This window comes from Crotalus tigris, unplaced genomic scaffold, assembly GCF_016545835.1.
Source record: "Crotalus tigris isolate CLP2741 ecotype Arizona unplaced genomic scaffold, ASM1654583v1 scf7180000023724.639413, whole genome shotgun sequence".
In the NCBI taxonomy this organism is placed as follows: domain Eukaryota; kingdom Metazoa; phylum Chordata; class Lepidosauria; order Squamata; family Viperidae; genus Crotalus; species Crotalus tigris.
In genome coordinates, this window is record NW_024100142.1 from 605542 (window position 1) to 630905 (window position 25364).

A 25364-nucleotide genomic window follows, 5' to 3' on the forward strand; every position below is an offset into this window, starting at 1 on the left:
CACTGGTTGAAAAGCCCTGTGTTAGATAGCGCCCATTGTTCAAATCTATCCAGATTCTCCTTATCTTAAGCCTGTCTTCTGGAATGTTGGCTATTCCTGCCAGCTTGGTGTCGTCTGCAAATTTGATAAAGTTCCCCATCTATCCCCTTGTCCAAATCGTTGATGAAGATGTTGAAGAGCACTGGGCCCAGAACAGAGCCCTGGGGCACCCCTCTACACACTTCCCTCCATATAGATGAGGTTCCATTGAGGACCATACGCTGAATATGGCTGGACAGCCAGCTACTAATCCATCTGGTGGTGATGCTGTCTAACCCACATTTTTCTATCTTATCAAGTAGTAGGTTGTGATCTACTTTATTATATCCACAACATTCCCTGATCCACTAATGTTGTTGTTGTTAATTGCGAAGTTGTGTCCGACCCATCGCGACCCCATGGACAACATTCCTCCAGGTCTTCCTGTCCTCTACCATCTTCTGGAGTCCATTTAAATTCACACCTACTGCTTCAGTGACTCCATCCAGCCATCTCATTCTCTGTCGTCCCCTTCTTCTATTGCCCTCAATCTTTCCCAGCATTAGGCTCTTCTCCAGTGAATCCTTCCTTCTCATTAGGTGGCCAAAGTACTTGAGTTGCAACTTCAGGATCTGGCCTTGTAAGGAGCAGTTGGGGTTGATCTCTTCTAGGACTGACCGGTTTGAACGCCTTGCAGTCCAAGGGACTCGCAGGAGTCTTCTCCAGCACCATAGTTCAAAGGCCTCAATTCTTTTGCGCTCAGCCTTTCTTATGGTCCAACTTTCACAGCCATACATTGCAACTGGGAAAACCATGGCCTGGACTATACGCACTTTTGTTGGCAGGGTGATGTCTCTGCTTTTTAGAATGCTGCCTAGATTTGCCATAGCTTTCCTCCCCAGGAGCAAGCGTCTTTTAATTTCTTGGCTGCAGTCCCCATCTGAGGTGATCTTGGAGCCCAGAAAAATAAAATCTGTCACTACCTCCATTTCTTCCCCATCTATTTGCCAGGAATTGAGAGGGCCGGATGCCATGATTTTGGTTTTCTTAATGTTGAGTTTCAAGCCAACTTTTGCACTCTCCTTCTTCACCCGCATCAAGAGGCTCTTTAGTTCCTCTTCACTTTCTGCCATCAGAGTGGTATCATCTGCATATCTTAGGTTGTTGATATTTCTCCCGGCAATCTTAATTCCAACTTTTGATTCATCTAGCCCTGCCTTTCTCATGATGTGCTCTGCATATAAGTTAAATAGGCAGGGCGACAGTATACAGCCTTGCCGGACTCCTTTTCCAATTTTGAACCAATCAGTAGTTCCGTGTTCGGTTCTCACTGTTGCTTCTTGACCCACATATAGGTTTCTAAAGAGACAAATGAGATGGTCTGGTACTCCCATCTCTTTAAGGACTTGCCACAATTTGTTGTGATCCACACAATCAAAGGCTTTTGCATAGTCAATGAAGGAGAAGTAGATGTTTTTCTGGAACTCCCTAGCTTTCTCCATGATCCAGCGTATGTTGGCAATTTGATCTCTAGTTCCTCTGCCTCTTCGAAATCCTGCCTGTACTTCTGGTAGTTCTCGATCCACATACTGCTGGAGTCTAGCTTGTAGGATTTTAAGCATAACTTTACTAGCATGTGAAATGAGTGCAATGGTGCGATAGTTTGAACATTCTTTGGCATTGCCTTTCTTTGGAATTGGAATGTAAACTGACCTTTTCCAATCCTGTGGCCACTGTTGAGTTTTCCAAATTTGCTGGCAAATTGAGTGTAGCACTTTTACTGCATCGTCTTTTAAGATTTTGAATAGCTCAGCTGGAATACTGTCACCTCCACTAGCTTTGTTGTTGCTCAGATTTTCTAAGGCCCATTTCACTTCACATTCTAGGATGTCTGGTTCGAGGTCAGTGACCATCTCATTGTGGTTATCTGGGATGTTAAGCTCATTCTTGTATAGTTCTTCTGTGTAGTTTTGCCATCTCTTCTTAATCTCTTCTGCCTCTGTTAGGTCTCTGCCATTTTGGTCCTTTATCATGCCCATCTTTGCATGAAACGTTCCCTTCATATCTCCAATTTTCTTGAAGAGATCTCTGGTCCTCCCTATTCTGTTGTTTTCTTCTATTTCTTTGCACTGTTCATTTAAGAAGGCATTCTTATCTCTTCTAGCTACTCTCTGGAATTCTGCATTCAATTGGGTGTATCTTTCTCTTTCTCCTTTGCCTTTCACTTCCTTCTTTCCTCAGCTATTTGCAAAGCTTCCTCAGACAGCCATTTTGCTTTCTTGCATTTCTTTTTCTTTGGGATGGTTTTAGTTGCTACCTCTTGTACAATGTTGCGAACTTCCATCCATAGTTCTTCAGGCACTCTGTCTATCAGATCCAGTTCCTTAAATCTATTTGTCACCTCTACTGTATATTCATCAGGAGTATGATTTAGTTTATACCTGAGTGGCCTAGTGCTTTTCCCTACTTTTTTCAATTTAAGCCTAAATTTTGCAACGAGAAGCTCATGATCTGAGCCACAGTCAGCTCCTGGTCTTGTTTTTACTGACTGTATAGAGCTTCTCCATCTTTGGCTGCAGAGCACATAGTCAATCTGATTTCTATGTTGACCGTCTGGTGATGTCCATGTGTAGAGCCGTCTCTTGGGTTGTTGGAAAAGAGTGTTTGTTATGACCATCGTATTCTCTTGACAAAATTCTATTAGCCTGTGCCCTGCTTCATTTTGTACTCCAAGTCCAAACTTGCCTGTTATTCCGGTTATCTTTTGGCTTCCTACCTTAGCATTCCAATCCCCCATGATGATAAGGACATCATTTTTTGGTGTTAATTCTATAAGGTGCTGTAGGGCTTCATAGAACCGGTCAATTTCATCCTCTTCAGTACCAGTGGTTGGGGCATAGATTTGGACTACTGTGATATTGAATGGTTTGCCTTGGATTCGAATTGAGATCATTCTGTCATTTTGAGGATTGTATCCCAGTATTGCTTTTCCTATTCTTTTATTGACTATGAAGGCTACTCCATTTCTTCTGAGGGATTCTTGCCCACAGTAGTATACCTGATGGTCATCTGAGTTAAATTCACCCATTCCTGTCCATTTTAGTTCGCTGATTCCTAAGATGTCGATGTTCAGTCTTGTCATCTCTTTTTTGACTACGTCTAGCTTGCCTTGATTCATGGATCTTACATTCCAGGTTCCTATGGAGAAAAAATCTTTACAGCATCGGACTTTCCTTTCACCACCAGATATATCCACAGCTGAGCGTCCTTTCGGCTTTGGCCCAGTCGCTTCATTCTTTCTGGCGCTACTAGTACTAGCCCTCTGCTCTTCCCCAGTAGCATATTGGACACCTTCCGACCTGAGGGGCTCATCTTCCAGCGTCATATCTTTTTTCCTTTTAGTACTGTCCATGGGGTTTTCATGGCAAAGATACTGGAGTGGTTTGCCATTTCCTTCTCCAGTGGATCACATTTTGTCAGAACTCTCTGCTATAACCTGTCCGCCTTGGGTGGCCCTGCACGGTATAGCTTATAGCTTCATTGAGTTACGCAAGCCCCTTCGCCACGACAAGGCAGTAATCCATAAAGGGGCCACTAATTTTGCACTTGGTCAAAGAATGCAATAAGATTTCTCTGGCATGATCTGTTTTTGACAAACCCATGTTGGCTTTTAGTCATGATTTTGTTTGCCTCTAGGTGTTCGCTGATTTGTTGTTTATCTTTTCCAGAATCTTCCCAGGTATTGAGGTCAGGCTGATAGGTCTGTAATTTCCTGGATCCATTTTTTCCCTCCCCCCCCATTTTTTCCCTTTTTTGAAGATAGGAACTACATCAGCTCTTTTCCAGTCCAGTCCCAGTGCTCCAGGATCTTTGAAAAATATAGTTCAGTGGTTCCGAGATTACATCTGCCAGTTCCTTGAGAATCTTGGGGTATAATCCCTGATCCTGGCGATTTGAACTCATCTAGGCTGGACAGGTGCTCACTTACCATTTTCTTGCCTATCTTGTGTTTCTATTCTGTTTTTTATGGCACTATTTTTGATAGGTTGGTCTGTTTTTCCCCTTTGTGTAAAGACAGATGCAAAAACCGAGTTAAATAGTTCTGCTTTTTCCCTGTTGCTTGTCACCTTCTTGCCACTTTCACCCACTAACGGACCAATCATTTCCTTCACTTTTTTCTTGTTTTTTACATGTTGAAAGCAGCTTTGTTATTTTTGACTTTGGTCGCAAGCCTTAGTTCATTTTGAGCCTTAGCTTTCCTCACTTCATCTTTGCAAGCTCGGGCTATTTGCTGATATTCTGACTTAGTTATGTGCCCCTTTTTCCAATTTCTATACTTGTCCTTTTTATCTTTCAGTATCAGAGAGTTCTTTGTTCTGTATCAATTAACTCACTGTCCCCATTTAGTTTAAATATTTCTCCAGAAAATCTGTGAATTTATAGCCGAGTAACTCAGTTCCTTTCTTTGATGGATGCAAACCATCTCTTTTTTCCATTGGACCAGCTACCGACATCGTGCCTAATATATCCAAAGCTTTCCCCTTTATACCACTCCTTTAGCCACATATTGAATTGTGCTATACGCTGGCCTTTTCCATTTTGCTCCTTAAAACACTGGTAAAAGTAAGCCTACAGCCTATTCTGCTAAGTTCCTGCCCCAAGCTCTGGAAATCATTCTGCACAGAGATTACATTTTTTGGGGACAGATCGTTAGTGCCAAGATGTACAATAGCCTCCACATCACAGTCCTTGCTTGCATTCTTGATTATTTTAGAAATACGTTTCTTGTCCCTACTGGCAGTAGCACTTGGAAGACACCTGGCCTCTTTTGAAATCTGTGTCCTTTCCTAAATTTACATCCCTTATAATTGAATCACCAACCAGAATGTGGCTTCTCTTTTTGGATGCCTTTCTGTTCTTGCATGACTGATGTGTAACACCTGATTCACACTTCTGTCGAAAACAAGTTCTTCATCTCGGACCACGATCTTGCACAAGAATTGTGGGTCTTTGTTCCCAAGATGGCGATTCTTAAAATCTAAATAAAAATTTCTATATATATTTTCAGTATGTTGACATATGCAGTTATTATTTTGAATCTAAGAACCAAATCTTTAAGCCTAAACAGCTTTTTCATTCTTGTAACTGTTTATTTTGGGAAGAAAAAGAAAACCCTGAAAGCAGTTTTACACAAAAAATTCATTTTTATTTTGTTCAACCCACCTGAGAGACTTCACACCTTGTTAACATACATGCATTTCAAAACAGTGTCTCATACTTTATAAGCACATTGACTTTAAATTTTTATTTTAGAAAAGGTATGAAAAACCTATTTTTTTATTAGTTGGAGATTCAAATTTAATTGCCTGCTTGCCATTATGCAACAGCTTGAACTTTTATAATACATTTAAATGCCATATGATTATATATTAATATGTTGAATATATTCATATGGTATTCAAGCATACAATTAGAAAGAGATTGATAATAGCTGGAACAGAAATGTCTCATTTCCTTTATCTTTTTAAATAATATATGATTTCACAATTAATACAATTTTGAAAGATTGCCTGGGATGGCATTGCACACACTCATATCAGGCTCTATACCATAGACTTAGATAATGAAGAAGTGCAAACTTTATTTGACCATGTGTCTTATAGCTAGCCATCAATATTTATGTGTGTTTATAAGATTTCATTTTCATCCAAGTGCTTTCTAATGATACCCTCCCCAGCCCTTCCTCTACACATGAATGTAATAGACATGATTGAAGATGATTGTCACCATCTACTGCAGTGTAGCCCTTAAAAATCCCACATTCAACATTTTTTCCAGTGCAGGAAATTCCAGCTTAACTGCCTGGAGGTAACCACCTAACAATATAGACTGTTGGGATACATCAATGAGTGCAGTGAAAGTTACTATACATTGAACAAAGTTGAGTTTTTCTTCCTCAAACATGATAGCCAAAGCTGAAACTATTAGTATATATTCCCCCTGAAGATAATATTTTTAGATGACAACAAAAACTTCTTCTAGAATAGGATTTCCATCTCACTCTAGAATAGGCATGCTAATTAACAATGCCGGGAAGTATGCTACAATATAGCTGGAGGACACTGGGTTGGGGAAGTACATTCCACAAAACAGGAGATGGAAGAAAGCTAAGACTACCATCAACAATATGCATTCTTTGGCTAGACAATCCAACTGAGAATGTACATGTGTAAGTCTATACTTAGGAACAAGACTAACACATAAGCCCCAAAATTCTCCAAATAGTCACTAACTTTCGTAAGTTATAAGTCTGCTCCACATATATATTTTTAAAAAGATAAATCATAGATGTAATGAAAAAAATAGTTCCTTTCTGTAATGTGTTAGCTATACCTTAGGGTCATTGCAACTGTAACAAGATGCACGCTGGGAAGAAATAAAATGGCTATTGACATTCCCTTGCATGAATTGATGAACAAGAAATCTGTTTGATTTCCAAAGTCCTTGACCTAGAAGACTATAGTTCTATGCACTAATGGCTATACATTCTGCTAAATCTCCAAATAGTTTAGTATTCATCTGCTTCTGATCCAACATGGGCTCTTCTGCAACACAACAAAGCATGGGGACAATTTTCAGACTAGGCTGATGAATAAATTGTGCCAATAAGCATGCCCTTTATAGGAATGAAATTTGGAGTAGAAAAACAAGTCAATGAGTTTTAAAAGGACTCTTGGACATACTGAATTGGAAATAAAATTGTATTGCCAGTGCTATCCTTGCAGTTACAGGGGAAAACGTACTAGCTATATTTAGAGTGATGTATTTAAGGACACCAGGGGAGGGAGGGATCACCGATACAAGCTAGGAGATAGGAACAAGAAAGGAAGAGCAAAAGACTGTCTAATCACAGGTCTTCTCTGTCAAAACTAACAATACTCTGAAGAGATGAAGTATGTTCCTTTCCTCCCATCTCTCATGTAGCATTACAGGCAATGCCTTGATCAGAATTTACTGTGTACATCATTCTCACTGCACTGCCAGATGAATTTAATATTTATAAGAAGGGAAAAATCCTAATGCTGTGTCATGGAAACAAAAGATTTCCATGCAATTCCATTTTCTGTTTAAAATTTTGGATGTGAATGGCAAGAAACAAGAATGTTAACGTAGAAATTCCCAGTGAGAAAATTTTAAGTCTCTGTATGTAGGTGTAAGAAACTACAGTTTTTCCAACAGTTTTTCCAGATGTATAATGTCTACAAATCCTATGTTTGGTGGAGTTGTAAACTAAAGCATCTCAAGGATATTTGGTTTGGGGAAACCTGAATTAAAAAGGCTGCTGACATCTCTCTTGATCTCCCCCACTGGGCCTTTTCTATATCTGTTGAAGATTTCAAATCATTAAACAATTTTTCTATTAAGCAAATAATCAAGGGGGAAAAAATTCCACAACTGTTAGTAGATCCAAATGTCATATGGATCTGAGCACCACCTGAGAGCAGAGTTCTGAATATTAAGTCAAGAGGACAGAGAAAGGATGAAATGGGACTAGAGGCAAAAGCCAGTTATAATTTTGCTTATATAGGACTTTAAGATAGGTTCAGATGAAAGAATTAAAAGTTTCTGATAGAGGGCAGCATAACAAAAGGCACAAATATGGGAGTGGGAGATGGCAAAGATAATATGTTATAAACAATGGCAAAATTTTAGCAGTAAGGACTAACCATTTAATGGCATGTATGACAGAAACCAAAAATCAAACAGGGAGTTATATTCCGAATAATCTTGAGAGCTAGCTGAGTAAAAGTCAAATTCAACATCTAAGCACAAAGTATGCACATCAAAGAGGAGAACTTTAAACAATGAGCACAGAATAGAACCAGTAGCAACTTAGTGGGTCTGGTGGCTTTTGTCAGGGCAAGAAGGCAGCTGAAGACTAAAGAACAGGATGTTTAAGATGTTAAAGAGAAAAACTTCTGATGGAAGTGGATTGAGGAACTGGAGACAGCGGGATACAGACTAGAGAAGTAAAGGCCAGAGAAGACTGGGAAGAGAAAATAAGGGTAGGCAAAGATGGAGAGTTTGCTCTTTCTGTCTGAGTGCCCTTTATGGTTGTTTCAAATGTCTTTTATAAATGAATCAACCAGGAAACATATCTTTTCATGGTTTTTTAAACTGTGTACTGACTAACTCCTAAATAGATTAAGATTGGCAAATATTTGTAAAAACGTTAAAAACAGATTATTTTGGACTAACGCTTATCAAGTTAATCAAAATTTACTTTGTAAAATTTAAACAAAAGCTGAAAATGAAATTCCTATATTCTATTTCACATTGGACTTCTGAGTGCACCATTTCCTTTGACTTTCAAAATTTTTTACAACCTATCAACATACCCTCATCCATGCCTGCCTTTTGAAATAAGTTTTTAAATTCACATAAATTTTATGATATAGTCAGTTAAATACTGTGGCTTCTAATAAAAGAAATCTGCTTTGAAATCTAGGTGGAAAAAAGAACCTTGAAATCTCTAATTTACAGTTTCATTTATGCCTTAACAAAATCTTATATATATTCTATGATTTTTAAGCCTTTCAAACTATTTTATGACTTTGTAATCACGATGTGAGCTGTGGAATTTTTTGTTTATAAATGTGAAAAATCCCATCTGAAAAAATACACATACTTGAGGGCAACAAAGAAAAAAAAATTACTTTACTCCCAAAATGACAGAATCTACAAAGCAGAAGGCACAGGACATTAACACCCTAACAATCACATACACACACACACACACAAAAAAGGCATGTGTAAGAAACAGTAAAAGTAAGCAAAGTGTCTTGATTGCAAGTTGATGGATCATAACTTGCCAAATCCAAGAATATTGAAAAAATGGAATTAGTGAATTCAAAACCTTCAGTTTTGACAAGTACAGCTATGAAATCCAATATCAGTCTGTAACTTACAAGAAAAAGTTGTAATTCAAATGAGGCAAGAACAATTTGGATTTTTAAAAGAAAACAGAGCTAGTGCAACTTTTTCAAAAATCTGGATTAGCAGGACAAGCTGCAATTTATTACATTTTCCCCATATTGAGAGTGGATTCTTCCCAAATGGAATGATCAAAAGCTAATATTTCTAATATAATGGTTCACAGTATAAGATGTTACAAAGAAGTGGTACCTTTTTTTTAAACAGGAAAGTATCATTTTACAGCATTTACAACCAGATCAAAGTATAAAAGATTGAATCTGAATAATTTAACTCTGGTAGATCATTATATTAGAGATAACTTAATCCAATTTGTAACCAACTCAGTACAAATATATCTGCAGCTCATCAAGATATTATTTTCATGAAGTTATCTCATCTCTTCATGATCTCCACCAAGAAATTGTATCATATTTTATTAGAAATGTGGATTCTTCTGAAACTGGTTTTTTCCCTCCCTTGATTGCATAAAACTTTAAGCAGCTATCTAATTCCCTCATATTCTCATCTTTTTTTGAAATAACAATGCAGAAAAGAAAGTGGGATATCAAAAGACCAGAAGTAAAAAGTCTTTGTTCAACTAACTTAAAATGGCTTTCCTTAATCTTTATAATAGTTCTTGTCCTTGAAATGACAGGTCATCTCTTGTCCAATCCTTAGAGAAAGCAACAAAGAGAATTTGCTCTGAGTGAACAGCCATAGTTCAATCGAAGGAAACCATCATTTATATCTTCTGTTATGTGTTCATATTAACATCTGACCATTTGGAGACTGATGCTTTTCAAAGAAAAGTGCAAATTTTAACACTACCTTATTCCTCAGGTTTATGTTTGGATATTTATTGTAGCAACCAATATAGAAGAGAGTAATAATCTCATTTTTCCACCAGGTTTGAAAGCCCGTATCTAGAGGTTAGTTTTCTGCTAGGTCAGGCTGTCATCACACACTCACAGAATATCATGCCCAGCAGACTGCATTCCTGTAGCACTGGAAATACTACCCCCCACCCTTTACTATTCTTCTCCCTCCTTTTCTGCCAATAACAGGAAGACAACTATGTCAGGATATTGGACATAAATTCATTGAAGCGTTTTGAATACTGCTCGGGATTGACAGTGGAAATTTCTGCTCCAGCCTGGAAAACAAAATAGAGAACTTAAAGCACATATAATTTCATTCAAGCATAAAAAGTGGCATCAGTCATTCCTTTAAAGAGGTTGCCCCAAGTTTTTAAAACTCAGAGAGGTAGCAAATGGCACTATATTGATTCACTCTCTTCAGAATCTTTAGTAGAAAATGTCTTACAAACTACATATTATCCATGGATATTTATGAAGAAAAATTGTTCAGCTGATGATGTTTTAAACATCTTCTGACTATACTAGCTCTCCAATCCCAGTGCTGTTTGAATGTTCCAAGGGGCAAAGCTATCTTCTTGTGTTTCCGCTCAGTTTAGAGACAGCTAAATAATCACCTGCAACAGAGAGGCAGAACAGCTTGAACAGGCCCTTATATAGCCACCAGAAAAATGTGGTTACATCCTCTTTTTCATGCTTTTTGTGCAGGCAGAGGAACAAAGGCACTTGCCTGAAAGGTGATGCAGCCTAACCTTAGGATTATGGAAAGAGTAAGACTGCCACCCTAACAGTGACTTCATCACCTGCACAAAAGTATGTTGTTACAATGTTCAGTTAGAACATTGTAACAATGTTCTAATTGAACATTAGGAAAAAAAAACCTGGAATTAGCATTTTATTGAGAAAAAATTATCAGAAAACCAAGAGTCCTCTTAAAAATATTGCTAAGGTAGGTGAAAAAAAAAAAGAAAAACTGAGCAGAAAGGCACTGGATCATGCCCATTTGAAAAGGTATATTGGACTAGAAGGAGACATTGTTATCCTAACAGCCTCAGCTCTAACTTCTGAGTGTTGCAAATATTTTCTGCATTAATTTCATTCTGGACCTCATTTAGCATTCTGTAACCTATGGCTTTGGATGATGAGACCCTGATGGGCAGAGTTGAACTAGACAAGGTTATTTAAGAAGTGAGTCATGTAAAGATTCATTGAAAGGACATATTTTGCAAGAGTGTGTGTGTAAAGAACTGAAATATACACAGAAACAAAAGACAGAACAACAGCAATAGAAAAATCATATAAAAATGTATCTTTGGTGTGGTCACATTAAAATATTCCTGATGTATTTATTTGGAAGCTGCAAAATGGCTAGAAAACAACAACGAAAATGATAAGAAGGTGAAAAATGTGATGTAGCTTACTCTATGTGGCTTTTATGTAACAAAATTTCTATTCCAGCATTTCATTATTTTTTGCAAATTCTAAAGCCCTTTGCAACCAGAATTCCTGAAAAATTGCTATCATTTTGAGTGATATATGAATGATAAAAAGCATAGTATAATCTCAAACAAGTATAATATACTGAAAGAAAAAAGATAAAAACCCCATGGAAGTCTCAGCCCCATCAATTTATATATTAAATGGTTGCACCCCTGCTTCCCTTTCACAATTCTGGATCACTCTCAACCAACTGTGGCTTCAGTTCTGAAATATATTATAAAATGTGATAATGCTTGTCTAAGCACAATGAGATCAATGCAAAGAAATAGTTCTTTCTTACCCCATGTTTCACAGTTTTGGCAGCATGCGCTGCTTTTTTCTTTGTGTCATAAGGTGTAAGGATATCTATAATGGCCATGAAATATACTTCCTTCTTAGGGGCACCTGTTTAAAACAGGAGAGGGAAATTTATCAGAACTATTTTTAGGGTTTGCTATTCTTATTGAACTGCAAACACAATTAAGCACTCCAGAATTTTTTAGGCCTGATAAATGATCCAAGAAGTAGATTTTTACTCAGCAGATGCTTCAGGCAGTACCTAAAACAGTGAAAATATTAACTGAGGAAGAAGATGAAGTATGTGGATAATTTTAGGATATGCAGAGCAGTTTTCTCTTCAACTATGGTATACTTGAGAGTAAGAATCTTTTTAAAAAAACTTTGGAATATAGGTAATCCTCATTACACCATCGGTCATTTAATGACCATTTGATGTTTCAGCTTCAAAAGGGTACTTTATGGCCCTTAAAGCATTTCCAGCTATCATAAAACTTACTCCCTCCCCCATCACAGTCACATAATCATGCTGGTACTGGTCAACTTGCTCACATTTACAACTGATTGTTGAGTGTCCCATGATCATGCAATTGCCATTACAATCTTCTCTGCTGGCTTCCTCAGAAAGTTAATGGGGAAGTTAGCATGGAAGGCTAGAAGTTGCTGCCACTTGCAGAAGGATTTACACTTCTCTCTATATAAGCTACGAGTTGTTGTACAAATCCTTAATCAGGCTGCAGAATTGAAGCTCAGGTCTTTGCCATCCCTGCATGATCTTTCTAGTCCAGCACATAATTTCCCTTCACTCATGGAAGTTGTGCACTGAGCTGGAGAGATGAAGCAGAATACTGACAATCCCCATCTCATCTTTCCCACCCAACATGAGTTCCCTTCTACAGTATATATGGAGGAAAGAAGTATTTGTGCAAAGAAAGGACCTTTGTGATCCCTGCCTCATTTCTCCAGCCCAGTGCATGGGTTCCCTTCCACACACAAAGAGGTGTACTAGATGTCTTCTTTCAGCAGGTAGCTTTTTTATTCTGTCCACTTAACAACTACAACTGGGAGAACTGGGATTATAATTGTTGAGGGAAGCAGTCACATAGTCATCTTGCTTAACAACTATTCCATTCAATAAGATTCCAGTCCCAATTGTATTCATAAGTTGGCTATTCATCTATAGGGCTATTCAAAATAAATATAAGTACTCCTCAACTTATGATCACAATTGGGACTGGAATATCAGTTAAGAAAAGCAATCATTAAACAAGACATCATGTGACTGCTTTGTTCAATGACCGCAATATTAGCACTCCAAATTGTGGTTGTTAAGAGATCTTATTAGTTGTTCAGCAGAGGGAGCCCAGGATAAGGATTGTGGGGGTTCCTTGGGGGGTCTTTACAAGCTTTAGGGCACACCAAATTGCACATTTTTGTGAATGCTTTTAAAGCACCATGAGAACCAGTTCTATTTTCACAATCCTTTGGAAGCCTCCTTCTCCAAATTGGGCAACTTGGAGGAAGATTCCAAAGAACGGAGCCCATTTGGAGAATAGTGCAAGGTGTTTTTAAGAGGAAGGCTGCACCTTAGACTGCACATGCTTGTCAACAGTTGAACAAAATTGTGAAGGTAAATAGGCTTCTTTGTATGTGCTGATGGACTAGGTAGCCACCAGTTTTTTGCATACTGGCGATCCCTGTAGCCAATCAAGGCCTACAGGGCTGCGGCAGGTTTTCATGTGCTGGCGGGCTATAGAGATTGGAGGAGATAGATATATGTAAAAAGGGAGCTATACCCGTCCCTTGGAGTCATATTTGTGAACAGGCTGCCAAATTTTGTTCACATTAATCACAGGGGAACTGTAATGGACATAACTTTGGGCATAGATTGTAAATCATTTAATTCAGCACTGTTATAATTTCAAATGGTTGTTGAATGAATGGTCGTAAATCAAGGACTACCTGTAGGCATAGTGAAAAACGGACAAAGCTAAAGGGCATGAACATCTTCTGGGCATTTGTGTATTAGAAAAGACATCCAAGTTATTTTCTCTTATCACAGAACCCTTCTGTGTTGCAAATTATTCTTGATCCTGCTTTAAATTCTTTTAGGATATAGATGAGCTCTGTCTGATCTCTGACCTTGCTCTTAAATAGACACTCTTACCCTTATAGCCACTCTTATAGTGGCTACACACTATAGGGAAAATTAAACTGGGATATCTGTAATTAAGGCACCTTTATTGGATACACTGCTGTAGTTCAGGGAGTCAGTCTTAAGATTTCCAAGAAAGTGGAGAAAATAATGTTGGTTCAAATAACCACCATGATGCTTACAATCAGATTCTTGGCTTTCACAGACAATTTTACATTTATCTTCCACTCCCACCATCAACATCCAGATCCCAGTACTTACTTTCATGGCTTTTCATAGCGTAGACATCCACAGATGGATCAAACTCCCCAGGCCCAAAGAAACGTGGGAAATTGAGAAGGTTACCAGGACTGTCAGGTGGCGTACCATAGGAACCAATTGGATTCCCACCTATGCCATCATTCTCACATTCTTCATCTTCTGCCCGGTTCTCAACTTCCATTTCTTCTTGCTCAGCTCGATCAACATCATGAATCCCTACCAGCAAACTGTAATCCATGATCTTCAGTTGTGCAAGAAACTGGAAGCCAACAGAAAAAATATTTCTTCTCATTTTCAATGTCTCTATATCACCTATGGGATTTGAGTTAAACTATCTTTCATTAACTTGGCACCAGATCCAAATATTAAGTGCCATAAATCTCAAAGCATTTTTATATGATTACTTGGAATTCTTCGGGTTACAGAGTTACAGAAGGTATATATTTTTAGTTGATGGTGGCAACTGGTGGCACATTTTCTAACATATTTTATTAAAAGTTTTAATAAATTTTTGTGACTTTGCAACTTTGCATAGAATGGCTAGAATGATGTAGGGTTTAAAATGGGATGAGGTGGAAGGGAAGATAAGTTAGTTATGAAAGTGCAGGTTACATATTAGACTGCAAGTACCTAATCAATTAACAATTGTAATATGCTAAAGAAACAATTATATTTGTAGAAATATTGTCTAAAACTTTTTGGTATTTATGACTTCAACAATCTCTCACTTAAATGATCCTGAACTTTTCCAAAATGGTCATTTTAAGATCTGTTGCACTTTGAGGTCTGCATTCTGTTTAAAACTAAATTGATTAAACAATCCAACAAAGCTTGTCAGTCAGAGAAGGCACCATAGATTCTTTCTGCAACTGGTAGGAGTAACACTCATTTCTGTTGATCATAAGTTATGGAAAACTCTATTATTCTTGAGTAAGATGAAGGAGGAAATCCCCAAAGTGAATGCAAGAGACAGTAAAATAAACTCCTCTGTCTGCTTTTTCTAATAGATTTTCAAATTAATTTAAATTTACTTTAGAGTCTGAGACAGAATCAACCAGATATCTCTACTTTATCTAGCTTTTTAAAGAGCTTTAAAATTATTGTAACAGAGGAGATTCTGTTGATCCCAGTTTTTAGTTATGCCCAATTCCCAAAAAATCAACAGCTTAGCTACCCTACCTCAACATCTCGCTTCAATTTCTCCAGGAAATTTTTTTTACATTCCTCTCCAACATGGAGTTTTTGGCCTTCATTTAGAAAATCATTGTCTTTAAAGGTTGGTAGATCCTTAGCCTAGAGAGAAGGATTGAACTCAAGTAAGTGCAAAACATTGCTTCCATATTATACAATCCAAAGCAGCTCAATATACTGCTTGCTGAAGTTGGGGCAGAGGCAATTCCATCAACTTTGAGGAAATAATTAAAAAAACATGAAAATATTGATGGCAAACTGCTGGGCTAAAATTAAAGGTTTGTGAGAGATTGTGGGAAGGAAGTAGAGAAGGACTGCAGGTTAGATCAGAAAAACAACACAACCCAGAAGAAGAAAGCATTTCAAAAAGAGACTCCTCCTAGGAATTGGTCTTTCCATTTTGTTGTCAAGCCTCACACAGCTGGCAAACCCAGGAGCCAAAGCCACATAGATTTCAGGAAGGTATATACATGATAAAAACAAGAAACTTTTAAGGGCAATTCCTGTCACACCTATACTAAATTGACTACGATGGACTGTCTTTAAGCAATTCCTCATCTTCCTGACCTATGTTCTTTGATCTGATGTGGCTACATAGTAAGGACATCTTTAGGATTCCTGGATGATGTCATCCATTCTGAACACACACACACACACACACACACACACACAGTGTTTTCCCGAAAATAAGACCTGGTCTTATATTTTTTTGGGGTTGCCAAAATAAGCATCATAGATGACGAAGCAAGACAGTGAGGAGGTGGAGGATGAAGCGAGGTGGGGGGTGCACAGCTGTCCCATGCGCCCCGCAAGGGCTGACAGAGAGCTCCGCAGTCAGGCCATCAACGTGCTGACAACTACCTGGCCTCATGGCGGCAGCTCCAGCAGCCCCATGCAGGATTGCCGGCCCGCTTCTTCTTTTTATTCACTGCTGCAACAAAACAGGAGACTGAGTGATGCACCGGTGCTGCAGCTACTAAGCGAGGCAGTGGTGGGATGGAGGGCAAAGCGGACTGGCGATCCTGCATGGGGTTGCTGGATCCACTGCTGCAAGGCCAGGCAGTTGTCAGCACATTGATGGCCTGGCTGCGGGGCCCTCTGTCAGCCGGTCTGGGGTGCGTGGGGCAGCACCGCACCTACCTCACTTCGTCCTTAACCCTCCCCAACACCTCGCTTTGTGGCCGCGGGCCCCCCCCCACTTCATGTCAGCAGCAAGCAAACAGTGGCCAGGTGGACGGCTGCACAGGCTCTTAAGTAGGGCTGACTTTCGGGATAGGCTTATAATTGGCACAGGCATGAAAATCAGGCTAGAACTTATTTTTGGGGTAGGTCCTATTTTTGGGGAAACACGGTAGTTTCCCACAGCCGGAAGGATTGTAAAACTCCTAGCTCAGGACAACAATCAGTCTTGTCCTTGTTTTCAGCAGTTTTTGTTGTTATTGTTGGACAAGTTCCTGCAGTTTTATTAACAAGAGTTTTTAGAAGTGATTTGCCATTGCTTTCTTCCTAGGGCTGAGAGAGAATGATTGGCTCACGGTCACTCAACTGGCTTTGTGCTTAAGACAGAACTGGAATTTATGGTCTCATGTTTTCTAACTGGTGCCTTATCCGCTACACTAAACTGGCTCTCTTTCACCAATTAGGTGATTAGGAAACACATTTATTGCTCTTGAAAAGGCTCATTCTCTGCTTATAGTATTAACTTCAGGTTCAGCTTTCTATGACATATATCATCTTTATCCTACCCTATTGGCTGCCTAGATTGCTTATGTCCAACAGTGCAATAGTATTTCAATGTTTTTATTCTTTAATGTTCGAAGCCTTGTTGCCCCACCTCAGAATGATGTTGCAAAAAATAAATAAAATAATAATTGAAGCATTTTCTTTATTAAAAAAAGATTGGGTTCATGAAGCAAAGAACTAGGTCAGTTCTATATGCTATGGGATCACACTAATATTAACTGGGGAAAGAGAGAATGGGGCAGAGCATGGATACATCTAGTAATCAATCTAATTCAAATAATTCATTAAATTATATGGAGGCAATAGTAACACAATTAGAAGTTCAAACAGCAAGAGAAGGGATAAATACTGTTTTGTCTCTTGACATTTACAGTCATGGATGCTTATAGGTAGCATTCAGCCAACATAAGATCTTCAATGGTCCCCTCAAGGTGCACCCCAGATCTCCCCTCCAATTCTGCCATTTTCTACTTTACTCCTTCCAACTGTGTTTTCCTTCACTGCTAGTACCTGCTGCTTCCACGTTCTGTCTCAACTAGAGAGTCCAAAGTGACTTCTAGAGCTGTTTTGACACTGTATTCATGGTGACGTATGAAGTGAAATGCAAATAATTTTGAGTGCCCATATAATTTATACTACAGATAGTCCTTGACTTATGACCAACTGCATCTGGAATCTTGAGCAAAGTGGCTGTTAAGCAAGAGGTCATTTCACTGCTTCACTCAATGACTGCAGCTTCAGTACTCCTGGTTTTGATCATTAAGCTATCTCACAGGTCATTAAGTGGACAGAATCCCAGGTAAGATTGCCTCATGGGCATGAGAAGAGCCCTAGAAGTTCCAGTGCAGGTCACATGTGAGTGTCTCTCAGCTCCGAAATTGAAAATCCTCTCTGCTGAAATCCAAGCAGTATTTTCAGCCTTTGAGCAGAGAGACACTTGCACTGCGATGGTTAGGACAGCACCCTTTCCATGGCCATCACTAATTCAAACCACCATTAAATGAACAGTCATAAGTTGAAGACTACCTGAAAGGGAGAAGTCCAATGGGAAAAATGCTGTCTCAACTGCCTTTGGCTCATGCTTACTATGTCTGTATTGCTCCCAATCCCAACAAGAGGAATCTCGGAATAAATGTATTTTGAGGAGTCTCAGAAGCAGACCTGCTGGCAGTTTTTTCTTTATAATTGAGGAACCACAACCAATGCCTGCATGTTTAAATGTATGCCTGGGCTTACGTGCTTATGTATAGGGGAGAAAGGGGAGGAGAGAGGATATCCATTTTTGACTGACGTCTGAGTGGCATTTAATCAACTCTCAAACACTAAAAGGATAACCCATCCTGGATTAGAACAAACATTCTACTCCCAAACAAGAGCTTAAGCCATACAGAATAAAAACATGTTTATTTTGATAAGCACTAATTGTTTAAGAACTAATTAACACTTATTTTAATATTATATCAAACTGCTAATATTATGTATTATTGCCAGATTCTATTAAACTGTTTTATTTTTATATACAATTTTGATTATCAAATATAGCCTTTTTTAAAAATGCAGTTTCTTTTTAAAATAAAAAAATAGAAGTACTGTTAGAAGTAGTGATACAAAAGTAACATTTTATAGGTTAATATTCAAAACACAAAGATTTTTATTTTAAATCTTTCTTTAACTTTGACTTTTACCTTTTCTTTGTCGCTGGCTTCTCTTGCTACTGTTGAACCCTGGAGGAGAAAGTAAAAAATAAGAAGTGATTATCTATTTAAAGCCAAACTTTTTTTTTTTAAAAAAAATCCTGATTACGCATCTATCAATTAAGGGCAAAGTTAGTACATTTTTCTTTGTCTTATTTACTTTCATTTTCTAAACATTTAAACCATAAAAAGATTGTATCTGGGAAAATATTTCACTCCCCAGAATTGAATATACAGTATTAAGTCAGTTTTACTATCCTAGCTTTAACTGATGCTGCATAGAAAAAGATCTATGACCTCTGAGATTCTTCCCAACTCTATGATTCTATGATTTAGAAACAACTTATTGAAGATCAACAGTCTTCTTTTCACTTTCTTAATGTGATGATCATGGATCACAAAGCTCCATGAGGATCACATCATCCTCTCCCCCAAGAAGGCATGTACTCTCCACAGCTGAAGGCAGAATGCTTATAGAGACAGATCAGCAGGATTCAAAGAACATGCTAAATCTTATCTAGATTTACTACATTTAGAATAGAATAGAATAGAATAGAATAGAATAGAATAGAATAGAATAGGAATAGAAGTAGAATCTGGAAGGGACCTTGGAAGGTTTCTAGTCCAGCCCCCTGCTCAAGCAGGAGGACCTATATCATCTCAGACAAGGGACTCATTAGTCTCTTCTTAAAAACCTCCAATGATGGAGCACCCATGATTTCTGGAGGTAAGCTGTTTCACCAGTTAATTGTCCTCACTGTCAGGAAGTTTTTCCTTAATTCCAGGTTGCTTCTCTTTGATCAGTTTCCAACCACTATTTCTTGTCCTGCCCTCTAGTGCTTTGGAGAATAATGTGACTCCCTCTTCCTTGTAGCAGTCCCTCAAATACTGGAATACTGCTATCATGTCTCCCCTATTTCTTCTTTTCTTTAGACTAGCCAAACCCAAGTCCCGCAGCCGTTCTTCCTCTGTTTTAGTCTCCAGGCCTTCAATCATCTTAGTTACTCTTCTCTGAATTTTTTCCAAACTCTCAACATCTTTTTTGTAATATGGTGACCAAAACTGGTTGCAGTATTCCAGGTGTGGTCTTATTAGGGTTTTATAAAGCGGTACTAATACTTTGCGTAATCTTGATTCTATGCCTCTGTTTATACAACCCAGGATTCTATTAGCTTTTTTTGCTGCTGCCTGCACACTGCTGGCTCATAGTCAAGTGATCGTCCACTAGGGCTCCAAGGTCCCTCTCACAGTTACTTTTTGTGAGCCAGGTCTCACCTAATCTGTACTTGTGCCTTTGATTTTTCCTACCTAAATGTAAAATTTTGTTTTTCTCCACATTGAAACTCATTTTGTTGGATAGGGCCCATTGTTCAAGTTTGTCAAGATCTTTTGGGATCCTCAGTTTGTCTTCTGGGGTGTTGGCTACTCCTGCCAGTTTGGTGTCATCTGCAAATTTGATGAGTTCCCCTTCTATTCCCTCATCTAAGTCATTTATGAAGATATTGAAGAGTACTGGGTTTAAGACGGAACCTTGTGGTACCCTACTGCTTACTTCTCTCCATGTGGATGTAGTGCTGTTGAGAACTACTCATTGAGTATGGTTTGCCAGCCAGACACAGATCCATCTGATGGTGATGTAGTCTATTCCACCTTTTTCTTGCTTATCAAGGAGTAGATTATGGTCTACTTTATCAAATACCTTACTGAAATCTAAGTATACTATGTCCATAGCATTTTGCTGGTTTAGTCACTTTATTAAAGAATGAAATAAGATTGGTTTGGCATAATTTGTGTTTAACAAACCTGTGCTGGCTACTGGTTATAACTTTGTTTGCTTCTAGTTGTTCACAGATCTGTTTTTGATTATCTTTTCTAGGATCTTTCCAGGTATTGATGTTAAACTGATTGGTCTGTAGTTTCCTGGGTCTGTTTTTTTTTTTTTTTCCATGAAGATGGGAACCATATCAGCCCTTTTCCAATCCTCAGGTGCTTCCCCGGTTCTCCAGGATTTATGAAAGATATGGTGCAATGGTTCTGAGATAGTATCTTCCAGCTCCTTCAAAACTCTGGGATGTAATCTGTCAGGTCCCAGTGATTTATATTCGTCAAGGTCAGATAGGTTCTCTTACAATTTTCTTGCTTATTTTAATTTTTGTTTCTAGTTTGTCTCTTGCAATGTTTATTTTGGTATGTTGGGCTATAATTTCTTTTTATGTGAAGACTGATGCAATTTGTAGTATGTCCAATAAACGAACACATTATGACTCTGTGGATAGCCAGGTTCATACAACAGATTAAAACACCTGGATTCTCTCATCTTTATGAATCAAAAACTAATCATCTTAAAACCATCACCATGTTTGATCTAGGAAATCAAGCACATCTATACACTACTGTATGAATTTTTTTGGGATGTGTGGTGCAGGAATATATGCAATAATATTTCACATCTGTCAGCTACTCTTTGCATTATATGCTAAGAGAAGTTTGCAAACAGTCATGAGATTCCATGAAACCAAAACAGTTCCAAAGGATTAGTCTAAAAATTTCTGAAAAAGTCACAATTATTCAAAACAAAATATTTACTTTAGCCTCCAATCTCTTTTAGCAATCCCAATCTCGGGAGGAAGATTGGGAATAACAAATTTGGTTTCTATACTAGCAAATCACAGGAACTAAAAACACTTTGATACAACTAGTAAACATCACCACATCTCATTTTGTACAGCAAGTCTGGAAATAATCTTTTTCCTTTTAACTCTGTGGTGAAGCTTTCCTCTTCCAGCATAAAACTCCTACAGAACACAAAATCAGCACCAGGCCTAAAGGTTTTAGTCTAGCTATGGTCTACTGGACTCAACCCTCAGAGAAAAGCAACATTCTTATACAAGGAAACCAAATCATATGAATATAAAGATAGTCCTTGACATGATCACAATTGAGTGCAAAATTTCCATTGCTAAGCAAGACAGTAGTTAAATGAGTTTTGCCCCATTTTATGACCTTTCTTGCCAAGGTTGTTAAGTGAATCACTGCAGTTGTTAATTTAGTAACACAGTTAAGTGAATCTGGCTTCCCCATTGACTTTGCTTGTCAGAAGGTCACAAAAGGTGACACTGCAACTGTCATTAATATGAACCAGTTGCCAAGCATTCAAATGTGAACATGGAGATGTTGCAATGGCCCCAAGTGTGAAAAATGATCATGTCAGTTTTTTGGGTGGCATTGTAACTTCAAATGGTCACTAAACAAATGGTTGTAAGTCAAGGATTATGTGAAGTACACAGAAATAGTATTTTTCAAACGATACCTTACTTCCTTCACAATTTCAAGACTCAAGTGTCTACTTATGATTCTAAACTTACAAGCATGCACTTTTTTTGAGGCCAGGACACTGCTGAACTTCGGAGATGCTCACCTTGAGATCATATTTTCGATGCACTGTCAACCGGTGACTAAACACATTCCTGGTGACTACCATGTAGGTTTCCACACCATCTACTGTAAGCCTGTACATGCCAAGAAACTGGGGTAAAAGTGTATTCCCATGACATTCCACAATGAACTGAAGGGAATAAGGAAAAAAAGGAGAGAATATATAACCAATTAGTGTAGTCTAAAAGCTGCCAGCAGAGTTTAAATGGAGAGGTTTTCGGAGCTGCTACAGAAGGAAAATTTAAAAGGGCATTTCAGGTACTTTTTAAGTATCAATATTTCATAATATAACCTGATATACTAAATTATTTCTAATAAATGAAATCAAAAGGACAAAGAGAAATATGACATTGGTAAAGCATAATTGTTTTGCTATAAAGGTTAATCTTAGAAATAAAAAAAACATTTCTGAGCCTTATTTCACCCAAATAAAATTTGATAATGACAAGAAAATAATTATTCCAGCCACATTTTTCTAAGGTCATATCTCTTCAGTTATCATGAAGAAAATCATTTTCTGCAATTAGGTGATCTTCTGATTATTAACCTAAAGCTTCCACTGTCCTGAATAGACCACTCTCCCTCCATTCACCTCAAGTACGAGCCTAAGAGTTATTCAAGAGAGCCTATTGGTTTAGAACTCTTTGATAATGCAGCCAGAATGTCTGAATAGAGAAAACAAATGCAAATAAAATAAATTTCAGGATAAAATAAATGAAGGATAAAGAAAAAATATCCCCATAATACAAAACAAAAGCTGTACATTTGGGTGGTAAAATGGTTTAATGGAGCTATTCTTTTGAGATCCCAGTTCCTCCTCTTGGAATGTTGCTTCTTCATCACAAAATATGTTAATTATGGGAGCTGTTTCCAGTAACTGGAAAGTGAAAAAGTAATTGAGGAAAAAAACTCTGGGCTCAGCTGTGTTTGATGTCTCTTCTAAATAAAAATAACACAGCATAACTCATAGGTTATGCTTACAATAATCTCATAAACTGGCAGAAACAATCTTTTTTTTCAGCCTCTTCTTTCTCTCTTGCTGGGAGAACAGGAAAATTTCTGTAGAAGGGTCCCCCAAAATATGAGCATCTACTAAAATGTCCATCAAAACAGTATACTTTCTTCCTACACATATCTCACCTGGTGATATTTCTTTAGAATGTTGTGCATCTCTGCAACATCTTCACTTGACACTGCCTTGATGACAAACCGTCGGTCATAGGTGGTAAGAAAACGAACTCCACACCGCCCATGGCTATCATTATATACTGGAGCACTCCTGGTCACAGAATTCTGTGTGGAGATAAGAGAACAAAATCTATACTGGGAAATGATGGGGAAGAGAAGAGCAACTGGGTATGCCACACTTGTATGAAACTAGACACCCATAGCTCATATTTCTGTGTATCTGTTTAGACCCAGAAAAAGAAAGAGAGGGAAAAAAACAGAGGGAGTAGGAATGACTTCCAATGGTCCCTGCAAGCTTCCCCATTGAGTTTCCTAATGGGAATCTTGCAGGGACCATTGGAAATCTTTCCTTCACTTCCATTTCCAGCAGGCCGGTAAGCAGCTGCTGCGAGTGGGAAAAGGAACAAGAGATTGCAAGACTGGTTGGGAAACTGTTACAGAACATCACAAATAAAGATCATGTGACCATAGAAGTAGCCACAACTTTCCCAAATGTCATTCCCTGGGAAATCCCAGATTTTGGACACATTCTATAAGTTAGCCTATTTGATTCAAAAATTATTCCTCTACGATGTATCATCTCACCGATTAAGGTAGCATATAGATGATGTGGAGAAGGAAATTAAAGAGAGCAAAGTGAGGTTCTAGGCCTCTGTCTATTCACCCTGCAGGCCTTAGTTTGTTTTGGTTGTAACCCAAAACAAAATATTCCAGATTTTAATTTGGTTGAACTCAGCCCACTCAAAATGGTTCTGCTAAATCTCTGTGCCACAATGTGTTTGCTCTGTGCATAAAAAACTTTTTTACATCTGGGGTCCCCAACCCCTGGGCTGCAGCCCACTACTGGCGGCCTTGAACCATTCGGAACCAGGCTGTGGAAGTAGTGGGTGAGCGTGTGCACATCCCCACATGTGCGAGTAGCAGGCAAGCACACGCACATGCTCTATTTGCACAAGTAGCAGGTACACTTGCCTGCCGCTTGCACAAATAGAGCTATGCGCACATATACACACACTTGCTCACAGCTCACACAGAACCATTCCCTCTCCCTCTCACCCACTGGTCCACAAAGCCAGAAAGGTTGGGGAACTCTGCTTTACATACGATATCTAATCTTTAGTATAAGTTTCTGCTGCCCTCTTTTGTATCTTTCTTTATTCATACTTTTATCTTTATCATCCCTTCTCCAAACCCATGTCCTATCTCCTATTTTTTTCTGCCTGGTATATTTCAAATACACAACTATTTGGAGGAAAATACAAATGCAACCAATATAATAAATAATTCAGTCTGATTCACTGATACCAGTTATTGTAGCACCAGATTAATTTCTAATTACCACAAAATTAGAAATACTTTCATTCCTCAATTATTCATATAACTGACATATCTCAATAAAAAGTTTGTTCTCTACCTGATAGTCCTGATCATCAATCCCAAATCTTTCCCGGAGATTTCGGAATACCATTGGACAATACTCCTTAAATTTGAAGCGGCTTGGGAGATTCTCTCTGAAAGTAGCCACAAAGAATTGGTGATTCAGTGATAGGATAGTGTAGGGTAGGGTCGGATAGGGTAGAATTCTTTATTAGCCTAGTGTGATCGGACAAACAAGGAATTTGTCTCCGGTACATTAAGCTCACATATAAACAGCAAATAATAGGTTATAATAATAAATACAATCATTAATCATAGGTTATAAACAACAATTGATAAACCATAAGAAACCAATAGGAGAAGATATTAGGAAAGATGAGAACATGAAAAAAGATGAGAAATGAGACAGTGCTGTGGGAATTAAGTGTTCAGCAGTGATAGCACGCGGAAAAAAACTATGTCTAGTTGTTTTGGCATGTAAAGCTCTTTAGTGGTGTCCTGAGGGGAGAAGTTGAAATAAATTATGTCCAGAATGTGAGAGATCTGCAGATATTTTCTTAGCCTTCTTTCTGGTTCGTGCAGTATACAAATCCTCAATGTAAGGCAGGCTGGTTGGGATCATTTTTTCTGCAGTCCTTACTATCCATTGAAGTCTATTTGGTTGTTGTGCCAAAC

General features: G+C 38.3%; 1 protein-coding gene across 3 annotated transcripts; it reads right to left on the reverse strand.

Annotated features, from left to right (window-relative positions):
- Positions 1 to 5202: 5202 nt before the first annotated feature.
- LOC120297985 (phosphatidylinositol 5-phosphate 4-kinase type-2 beta) lies at positions 5203 to 25028 on the reverse strand. Of its 3 annotated transcripts, XM_039321268.1 has the most exons (8): positions 24727 to 24901; positions 23265 to 23417; positions 22108 to 22254; positions 18681 to 18719; positions 15241 to 15354; positions 14062 to 14320; positions 11650 to 11753; positions 5203 to 10147 (listed from the first exon to the last, which is right to left on the reverse strand). In XM_039321268.1, the coding sequence occupies exons 1-8, from the start codon at positions 24778 to 24780 to the stop codon at positions 10067 to 10069; spliced, it is 951 nt and encodes a 316-aa protein (XP_039177202.1). In that variant the 5' UTR covers positions 24781 to 24901; the 3' UTR covers positions 5203 to 10066. The 3 variants fall into 3 exon arrangements, with proteins under 3 accessions (XP_039177202.1, XP_039177203.1, XP_039177204.1); XM_039321269.1 differs by lacking the exon at positions 15241 to 15354 and having other exon boundaries at positions 24727 to 25028; XM_039321270.1 differs by lacking the exon at positions 11650 to 11753 and having other exon boundaries at positions 24727 to 25028.
- Positions 25029 to 25364: the final 336 nt, after the last annotated feature.

What these genes read in the sequence shown, in the direction of transcription:
- LOC120297985 (XM_039321268.1), bottom strand. Translation starts at nt 24,780, where the DNA reads ATGGTATTCCGAAATCTCCGGGAAAGATTTGGGATTGATGATCAGGAC. An exon ending in TTCTAAAGAAATATCACCAG is followed by an intron (nt 22,255 to 23,264) that starts GTGAGATATGTG and finishes TATTCCCTTCAG; the next exon opens with TTCATTGTGGAATGTCATGG. An exon ending in CGCTATGAAAAGCCATGAAA is followed by an intron (nt 11,754 to 14,061) that starts GTAAGTACTGGG and finishes TGTTTTAAACAG; the next exon opens with GTGCCCCTAAGAAGGAAGTA.